Source organism: Sminthopsis crassicaudata, chromosome 4, assembly GCF_048593235.1.
Source record: "Sminthopsis crassicaudata isolate SCR6 chromosome 4, ASM4859323v1, whole genome shotgun sequence".
Lineage (NCBI taxonomy): Eukaryota > Metazoa > Chordata > Mammalia > Dasyuromorphia > Dasyuridae > Sminthopsis > Sminthopsis crassicaudata.
Window position 1 is genome coordinate 351,373,553 of NC_133620.1, and position 10,267 is coordinate 351,383,819.

Here is a 10,267-nt window from a genome sequence, read left to right on the forward strand (position 1 = left end):
TATGGACTGAGGAGACTTGGGTCAAATACTGGGTACCTCTCCCCAGGATATTCCTAACTCCATAGTATATGTGGATCCCATTCCATATCCCTAAGAAGAAGCTCCAATCCTGAGATACCAAAGACTGAGGGTAGAAGAAGAATCAGTAAACCAAGCAGGTGCTTAAATGACAGTTTGGAATTCTCCCTCTCCCATATTTACTAAAGTCTCAAGGTAAAGCTATGACTGTTTTTCTATCTGTCCAGGATACTGGATTATTGTGGAGCATGGGGGAATATTTATTTTCAGGAACAGAATTCCCTAGACACAGAATTCCCACAAATTCTAGTTACCGTGGGAATCTGGGCATTCCTTACCAAGTCTTAAATCAGTCTAGTGGGTAGATGTCTAGAGAGTCCATAAGATGATACCTAGTTCCATTTCAGGTTTCAGAAGAAGGGCCTTTTATCAGCTCTACTTCCTCCCTCACTCCAAGGTGATATGGATCATTGGTTATGGCAGCTGGTTCCTGACAGTAACAACTATCAGTTGTTGAGATCATAAACCTGGGTTTCTAGGCCATGTGGGGAAGAAATGGGTCTGGAAGGAAGAACCCAGGGGGGGCATGGCTGGGCTGATTGCAAAACTAGAATCCTTCTCATTTGCAGTTTGCAAAACATGTCCTCTTTTATTGAAAAAAACTATTGTTTTCTTAAGGGAAAACATTTATTTTTGTCTATGTGGAAAATGTTTTTCTAATGAAATAGAAGCTGATGCTCAGCTGAGTATGACAAAAATCTTCCTCTGCCCATTTTAAAGATGACAGGGGAATACATTTTTGGAACTTGAGTAGGCAGCATTGTTTTCCTGCTCTCCTCCTGCCTGGAGCCAAACAGAGATTGGGGGCTCAGTGCACCCCAACCTAGTTCCACAGGCCAGGACAGGAAAAAGCAGATTTGCCTTGGAAAATCTTCCGACCTGCAGAAGTAATCCCACTCCACCCTACCCCGCTCTGCAAACAGAGTCAGGTTCACGTGTGACTGAAAGTTGCATCTTAGATGGTGATGAAAAGAAGGTATCTTCTTTCAGAATTCCAAAGGGAAGGGGATAGAGGTAAGGGGTGGAATCAAGTTTTATAACTTTTCTCCCTAAGACAAAGCACAGTTTATTCTCTCTCTAGTCTAGCTAAAATAGTCTTATTCTTTGGGGAAATTGGCTTCAGCCCTCTGGGACGGCTTTGAAGAGTGGTTTTTTCTTCTGACATCCAAGAGTAGTTTCATTCTGAGACCTCATCTCCCCACAACCCCCACCCCACTAAGCCCTTTCCTAGACCCAGGCCACTCCCAACTCTCACTTTTAGATCTTGAGGATAACCCAAGCATCCTGAACTCTTGCGTTAGCTCTCAATACACCTCTTCTCTCCCTTTTGTTGGGGTTGATGTGGTTGGTTCAGGCTGGCTTCTCAGGTGGGGGATTTTCTCTGCTTGAAACACCAAGAAAATCCTTTTACGATGAAATATCAGCGAGAGAGAGAGAAGAAGAAGAGAGAGTGACCCTCTTCCAACCCTAGCAGCTTGGAAATTCTTGGTGTTAACTTGTCGAAGCAGCTTAGCCACTTGGGGCAGGATGGGGTCCTTGGGGATGGGTTGAGTCGGGGAGGTGATTCTCTAAGGGGAGAAGGTGGTGGTGGTCTCCGCCTCCATGCTCATGGAGAAGCGCCGGTTCTGTCGGCAGGAGGATAGGTTTAGGAGGCGCTCTTGGCTGAGGCAGCCAAAGGTCTTGAGAAGCTTGAAGAGGTCTTGGCGAAACTTGACTCCGATGAAGGCGTAGAGGAAGGGGTTGAGACAGCAGCGCAGGCACGCGAGGCTGTAGGTGACGTCGCTGGCTATGTCCAGTTGCTTGCTGTGTTCACAGTCAGTGGAAGTCTTGTTGAGGGCTGCCACGGTCTTGGCCAGGACCACGCCGTTATAGGGTAGCTGGAAGACGATAAAGACGATGACCACGGCGATGATGACCTTGATGGCCTTGTTGCGCTCAAAGTTGCGGGCCTGCAGCAGCGTGCGGATGATGACGAGGTAGCAAGAGAACATGACCAGCAGCGGGATTAAGAAGCCTATCACCATCTGGGCCACCTGGATGATGGTTGTGAAGGTTTCCAGGTCTTCGGTCACCAGAGAGCAGCGGCCATTCTTGAGGACGTTGCTGTAGATCAGCTCTGGGGTGGAGAAGAGGAAGGCTAGCATCCAGACCACGCAGCAGGAGATCTGGCTGATGAGAATGATGCGGTTTCGGTGGCGGTGGGCGGACACAGCCTGGACGATGGCGAAATAGCGGTCCACGCTGATGCAGAGCAGCAGAAGCATGCCGCTGAAGAAACTCATTTTGTAGGTGCAGTAGACGGCTTTGCAGAGGATAGGGCCGAAGATCCAGGACTTGGCAGCGCTGACTGCCCAGAAGGGCAGGGTCAGGAGGAAAAGGATGTCGGCCACCGCTAAGTTCAGCAGGTAGATGTCGGTCATGGTTTTGAGCCTCTTAAAATATATGTAGGTCAGCATGACCAGCCCATTGCCCAGAAGGCCCACGAAGCAGATGACTGAGTACATGGTGGGCAGGAACCAGGCTTTGAAATCCCGGACGTCTTTTTTGTAGCAAAGATATTCAAATTGGCTGTAGTCCACCGTGGTGTTTTCGTCAGTGTAGTCATCGGTGACCCCATCATAGCACAGGCAGACCTGGGGGTGGGATGGGAGGGAGGAAGCAGGGGGAAAAAGGGGAAATACCTGGTTTATTCTGGGGATTGTAAATGGTGGAAAAGGAAAAAAAGTTTTACTTAAAAATCTGGCAGGAGGTCAAGGAACTGGAGCAAGTGATTGAACTTCCTTTGACCACTCATAGATTGAAACTCAATTTCTACTAATCCATAGGTTACTCTGGGAGTGGTTAGTTGTCATTTCCAAAGCATGGATATTTATATCGTTTCCCTGATTAGAAGGAAGTATTTTGAGAGTGTAGGTTCTTTTTCCTTTATGCAAACAGAATTCAAAATAATAAATATATTTAAAATAAATAAATCAATAAAAATAGCAAAATATTTCCCCTAAAGCACCCAATACATGGCCCTGTATAATAAGGCTACTAAATAATTAGAGAGTGATTTCAGGGTGGTACATAATAGATTTTGGAGTCAGGAGATCTGAGTTCAAATCCCAATTTTGTCAGACATGAGGTTACTAGTAAACTAAAGGTCACTTTACTTCTCTGAGCCTTAATTTCTTCCTTTGTAAAATGGAGTACCTGCCTGATATATATATATATATATATATATATATATATATATATATATATATATATATATATATACACACACATGATAGTAAAAAGCACATTACCAATCTCAAAGCACTAGATAAGTGTCAGCTATTTTTATTCCATGGCAAAGATTTAAATATATAGCATAGATTGATGAAGCATTTATTAAGAACTTACTATATGCCAGACACTGTGCTATTTATAGCCTTTAACATATGCTATATATTTAAATACTTGATGAATGAATGAATGACAGGGGCAACTTGGTGGGGATGGATGTATATTTCTTCCTTTCCTATTGCCCTAGCACTTGTGTCTACCTTATCTGTCAATCCTTCTCTGTTTCCCCAGTCCAGATGTGTGTGCTCAAAAAAGGAAATGGAGGTTTTCCCCTTCTCTCTCTGTCTCTTTCTGTACCACTCTTTTTCTGTCTTGCTCTCTTTCTGTGTGTGTGTGTGTCTCTCTCTCTGTCTCGCTCTCTGTCTCTGTCTGTCTCTGTCTCTGTCTCTCTGTCTGTCTCTGTTTGCCTCTGTCTCTCTGTTTCTTTCTCTCTCTGTCTCTCTCTCTCCCTTTCTCTTTCTTACTCATATTTAAACTCACTCACACATTATTTCTCTTTTTCTGTGTATCTTACACACTTTTCCCACTCTGTGGAATCCAGTGGCTAATTCATCTTTTTTTAGACTCATCTGTCTAGGAGAGTTCAGATGGCCTTCAGTTATTTTATGGAGGAGGGGGAGGGCATATATTTTGCTGTGAAGCAGAGCATTCAAGAGGGCCCTGAAGTTGGGATCTCAGAGAAACCTAGAGAACTAGCAAAAATAGCAATCTAACTTGAAACCCAGGATTCTAGGCCAAAGCTCAGACTCTAGCCTAATAGCTCTAGTTTAGCTTCCTGAAGGCAGATTTCTATTTATTTATTTACTTTGCAATGACTTATAATTAGTAGTCACTTCATAAATGCTGCTGGTTTAGCTTGGCTTGGACTAACTGCATTCCTGGCCCAATAGTAGGGGGAGGGATGAGTCTCTTTGAGTTCTTTTATTTGGTATTTTGATGATAATAATTCTTTTTTTAAAATAATTTTTATTATATATATATTTTATAATATTATCCCTTGTATTCATTTTTTCAAATTATCCCCCCCCTCCCTCTACTCCCTCCCCCCGGTGACAGGCAATCCCATACATTTTACATATGTTACAATATAACCCAGATACAATACATGTGTGTAAATACCATTTTCTTGTTGCACAATAAGCATTAGATTCCGAAGGTACATGTAACCTGGGCAGACAGATATTAGTGCTAACAATTTACATTCACTTCCCAGTGTTTCTTCTCTGGGTGTAGCTACCTCTATCCATCATTGATCAACTGGAAGTGAGTTGGATCTTCTTTATGTTGAAGAGATAATAATTCTTTTTGCAGAATATTATTTCCCAATATTCATAAGATATAAGAGAATACAAAACGAGGAAATTGAGTCTCATAGAAGTCAAATAACAATATCAGAGAATTCTAGAGCTGGAAGATAGCTTAGACTTAGAGCTTATCTGTTCTAAGCCCTTCATTTATAGATGTCTTTAAGAGATGACCTGCCAGTTGATCAGTGGAATAGGTTAGGTTCACAGGGCAAGATAGTGAATAAAAATAGCAATCTAGTGTTTGACAAACCCAAAGATCCCAACTTTTGGGATAACATTATTTGACAAAAACTGCTGGGAAAACTGGAAATTAGTATGGCAGAATTAGTAGGCATGGACTCACACTTAACACCACATACTAAAATAAGATCAAAATGGGTCCAAGATTTAGGCATAAAGAACGAAATAATAAATAAATTGGAGGAACATGGGATGGTTTACTTCTCGGACTTGTGGAGGAGGAAGGAGTTTGTGTCCAAGGAAAAACTAGAGATCATTATTGATCACAAAATAGAACATTTTGATTGCACCAAATTAAAAAGTTTCTGCACAAACAAAACTAATGCAAACAAGATTAGAAGGGAAGTAACAAATTGGGAAAACATTTTTACAGTTAAAAGTTCTGATAAAGGCCTCATCTCCAAAATATACAGAGAATTGACTTTAATTTATAAGAAATCAAGCCATTCTCCAGTTGATAAAAGGTCAAAGGATATGAACAGACAATTTTCAGATGATGAAATTGAAACTATTTCCACTCATATGAAAGAGTGTTCCAAATCACTATTGATCAGAGAAATGCAAATTAAGACAACTCTGAGATACCACTACACACCTGTCAGATTGGCTAAGATGACAGGAACAAATAATGATGAATGTTGGAGGGGATGTGGAAAAACTAGGACACTAATACATTGTTGGTGGAGTTGTGAAAGAATCCAACCATTCTGGAGAGCAATCTGGAATTATGCCCAAAAAGTTATCAAAATGTGCATACCCTTTGACCCAGCAGTGCTACTCCTGGGCTTATATCCCAAAGAAATACTAAAGAAGGGAAAGGGACCTGTATGTGCCAAAATGTTTGTGGCAGCCCTTTTTCATAGTGGCAAGAAACTGGAGATTGAGTAGATGTCCATCAATTGGAGAATGGTTGGGTAAATTATGGTATATGAATATTATGGAATATTATTGTTGTGTAAGAAATGACCAACAGGAGAAATACAGAGAGGCTTGGAGAGACTTACATCAACTGATGCTGAGTGAAACGAGCAGAACTAGGGGATCATTATACACTTCAACAATGATACTGTATGAGGATGTATTCTGATGGAAGTGGATATCTTCAACATAGAGAAGAGCTAATCCAATTCCAATTGACCAATGATGGACAGAATCAGCTACACCCAGAAAAGGAACACTGGGAAATGAGTGTGAACTGTGAGCATTTTTGTTTTGTTTTGTTTTGTTTTTCTTCCCAGATTATTTTTACCTTCCGAATACAATCCTTCCTTTGCAACAACAACAACAAAATTCGGTTCTGCACATATATATTGTACCTAGGATATACTATGAGATATTTAATATGTATGGGAATGTCTGCCATCTAGGGGAGGGGGTGGAGGGAAGGTGGGGAAAAATTCGGAACAGAAGGAGTACAAGGGATAATGTTGTAAAAAATTACCTATGCACATGTACTGCCAAAGAAAATGTTATAATTATAAAAAAATAAATAAAATTAAATTAAAAAAAAAGAGAGAGATGACCTGCCTAAGATTGTATAGCTAAGAAGAATTGGAGATAGAATATCAACATGGCTGTTCTGGTCCACCTATTTGCTACTCTGCTTCCCATCAAAGTCATCACTCACTCGTTCCCCTATCCCAGGCCATTCTTAAAGTAGGTATGACCAACTTCTCAGTCAGAGGAGTACATTCCAAGGGATCAGAATCTTCAGAAACTTGGGGTTGCCCAAGCCCCAGCCTCTGTGTTCCCTTTCCCAACTCCTTAGCCCGTCCTTTGGTCTGACCCTCTCAGCTTGGCTCCCCCTTCTATCCTCTCCCTGAACAGAGGGCTCCCTGGCCCTCCTCCCTCCCTTCCTCTTTCTCCAGCTCCTCTTTTTTTTTAACTCAGGTTCTCCCTGTATAATGCTGCTGTAGCAGCTCACAACGCACCACATCCTGTTCCACCTGAGCCGACTCCCTCATGTAGGAGGGAAATACAAGCCACAACTCCTGTTCTCTCAATCCTCCCCCCTCCCCTAAACCCCAGTCTCTCAACTCTCACTGCCAGAAATATAACTGCTCACAACCCTAAAATAAGAGACAGAAGAATCATAAAATCTCAGAACTTGAAGGGGCTTCAGAAGCCAGCTAGGCCTACATTTACCTGAATAATAATCCCTACAGCACCTCCAAGAACTTGCCCCTTAGTCTCTGTTTGGCAATCTTTAGAGAGGGGACCCATTGCCTTCCAAGACAACCCTTTCCCCTTTGGGAGAATGATCTTTTTTTTTTTTCCATTGAACAGAAATTTGCCAATCCCCCTGACTTTACCTAGTTTTGTCCACTGGGGACAATCTGGACAAAACTAATTCTTCTATCCAACTTCCCAACAAATATTTGAAGACAGGTACTGTGTTCACCCTAAATCAAAGGCACAAGCATGAGAGAGGGAGCTGGGGGGTAAGGGAAACAAGGCTGCTCTCAAAGATGTGGATCCCAAATGCCAGAAGTCCTCTGGACTTTCAGTAATGGACCATGATTAGAGATTGAATTTTGGGCTTTGTTCTTGGAAAGATGCTGCTCTGTTTACCTGGATATGTTGAGAGTCAAGTTTGTGTTATCTGATTCATTCTAATGTTGGGCAGCCCTCTGTGTCTACTCCATTCATTTCCTCAAGACCTTCTTGTGAACTATCAGCATTCACTTATACACGAGACTTGGAGTCAATCAGTGATTTTTGAACTTAGATTTGGGATCAAGTAAGGCAATAAACTTGAGTGTGAAAAAATGACATCTTTATTTTTATTTCCTTCAATTATTTTAAAAAACATTCTTCTAAAAATGGGTTTCTAGGGATCCTACAATGCCAAAGGAATCCAAACACAAAGATTAACCTGATTAATAAGGTTTCTTTTGAGCTCAATTCCCTCATCTGAGATCAGTTTCTTCTTCTGGAACATAAGCCCTTAGAGAGCAAGTTCTATTTTGGTTTTGTCTTTGAATCCTTAACACCCAGCACAGTGCCTGACACATAGTAGGTGTTTAATATTTATATCGAATTGAATCTATAAAATGGGAACTGACACATAAATGGACAGAACAGTGTAAAATGTCAGTGTCAAATGCCAGTGATGAAATGATAATGATTATAAATCCTGCCCTATGTTCAACGAAGTAGTTTTGTGGTTTTTTCAAATTTTTTTCCTCTTCTACCTTCCCCACCCTATCTAGAGAGTTTGGGTTGATTCTATCCATTTCATGAATGAGAAACTGAGATTTGAGAGATGCATTTTGCGAGAAAAATCGGAACAATGAATATGAAATATGGAAAACTTGAGGTCACTAAGATTTACTTGGATTATCAGACTAAAAATATGTTCCCTTCTTCTACCCCTACCCCCTTGCCCACATGAATTTTTATAATCCTAGCCTTCAATTAAGTGTGTGTGTGACTGTGAGTGAAAACATAAGAGTTTTGTCCTTGGTGGTGCAGTGAAATGGGGGCTGGGTTACAGTCAAAAGGCTTGGGTTCGAATGATGGGCAAGTCACCTTTCTTCTCTCTTTGGCCCACCATTTCTCATCTGCAAAATGAGGTGGATGATCTATATGACCTCTAAAGACTCTCGACATCCCTCATCCTATGATCTATATCTTTTTAATACTGCTTCTTTCTGAAAGGACACAAGGTATTGATTGATTGATTGATTGATTCTTCCCCCATGAAAAAACATGAAGAAATATGACCCAGGTTTGTGTGACTTCTCCAGTTTAGGGAGCAGAGAGAATGAAAATTAAGGGTGCAGTTGTAAAACAATTCTATTATTACCCTCTAATCTAAGGTGCTCTCCATCAGACTCCCTACCATTGACATGGTGGGGAACTCACCTGACAAATGACAAACAGAGTCACCACCATTATATTCCGCATTCCTTTTCCTGTAGAAGACAAAAACATAGTATTATCAGTTGGCTTGGGAAGATTTGGGTAAATCTGTGACTAAGAAATTGCAGTATAATGTAGATGTTTTTAATTTTTTTCATATCATGGATCCTTTGGACAGTTTGGTGAAGATTATGGAAGGGTGGAATCCTCAGAACGATGCTTTTAAATGAATAGACCAACAAGGGAAACTATATGAAATAAATATTCACATTTAAGTTCATGGATCCCCATGGTGAGAGTGGGTCCATAGTAGAAATACTGAAAATTAAGACATGGATTCCAAATCCTGCTCCCTAACACATCTGGCTCCCAGTTCACAACTCCTGCTATACCACATTTTCTTCTTAATATCATTTCTTCCCCTCCCCTTTCCCTATCCCCAAGTATTATGTGTTGTTTTGAGGATCAAGTGAGATCATGCATGGAAAGAGTTTTTGCAAAGCTTGAAGTGCTATGTAAATGTCAGCTCTTATTGCTATGTTCTCCTGTTCCTTATTAGAGAGAGGGGAGAGGGGAAGAGATGCTGGGAACTTTCATCACGGGCATTGCTACTACGTATTGTGTTTGTTGAGACAGAACATCAGAACCAGATTGTGCCTGCAAATACCTGGCCAGCAGCCCAGCCCACTCCCCTTGCTCTCTCCTTCTCCTCCTCCTACCCTCTCAACAGCCGGCTCTGTATCCCAGTCCTGGTCCAGCTCTTCAAGGGGAGTAGAGGGCCCCTTCCCCACCACTTGGAGGCTACTTCAATCCCCCCTAAGAAATTCCTAGGCCCAGTTCTAGCTAGCTAGAATTGACTGACTTATCTACTCTCCATAGCCCATAGTCGAGAGGCAGGGATGCAAGAAAGCCAGGGCCAGACTGAAATTTTGCTCAAAATAGTTATCCAAGGTCCCCTGGGCCCAAGTGCTGCTGCAGAAATTATATGTCACCAGTCAGATGCTCTGGGTCCTTCCTGAGCCCTGCTGGGTGGCTCTGGGAAATACATTTATGAATGAAATTGGGTGAGGTGACTGGGTTTACTTACTTCCTTAACCTCTAGATGGGGAAGGCTGAAGCCCAGGGGTCTCTCAGTTCTATACCCAATCAGAAACAATGTTGCTTTTAGCTAGAGTCTTATCCCTTCTTATATTAAAGTGGATTATGACAACCCCCCCCCCCCAGGAACTAAGAGAAAGGATTAAGTCAGGGGGTGATAGGGAGGTAGTGGGGAAAACCTGGGATGGATGGAAAGTCACTTAACCTGACATTTGAATTTGACACTTGTACCTTGTGTTCCTGTGGGCAAGTACTTCCCATATCCGTGCCTCAATTTCTTTTCTTTCCTTTCTTTTTCTTGTCTTTTCTTTCCTTTCCTTTTCCTTTCTTTGTTCATTCTTTCCTTCCTA

General features: G+C 41.7%; 1 protein-coding gene across 1 annotated transcript in view; it reads right to left on the bottom strand.

Moving 5' to 3' along the window:
- Positions 1–640: 640 nt before the first annotated feature.
- CCR7 (C-C motif chemokine receptor 7) overlaps positions 641–10,267 on the bottom strand; it is a 17,187-nt gene continuing 7,560 nt past the window's right edge. Inside the window, exons 2-3 of the mRNA XM_074261454.1 lie at positions 8,823–8,872; positions 641–2,711 (exon numbers count right to left, since the gene is read on the bottom strand). Coding sequence (XP_074117555.1) covers positions 1,647–2,711; positions 8,823–8,872 — 1,115 coding nt within the window. The 3' untranslated portion in view covers positions 641–1,646. The remainder of the gene's footprint in view (positions 2,712–8,822; positions 8,873–10,267) is intronic.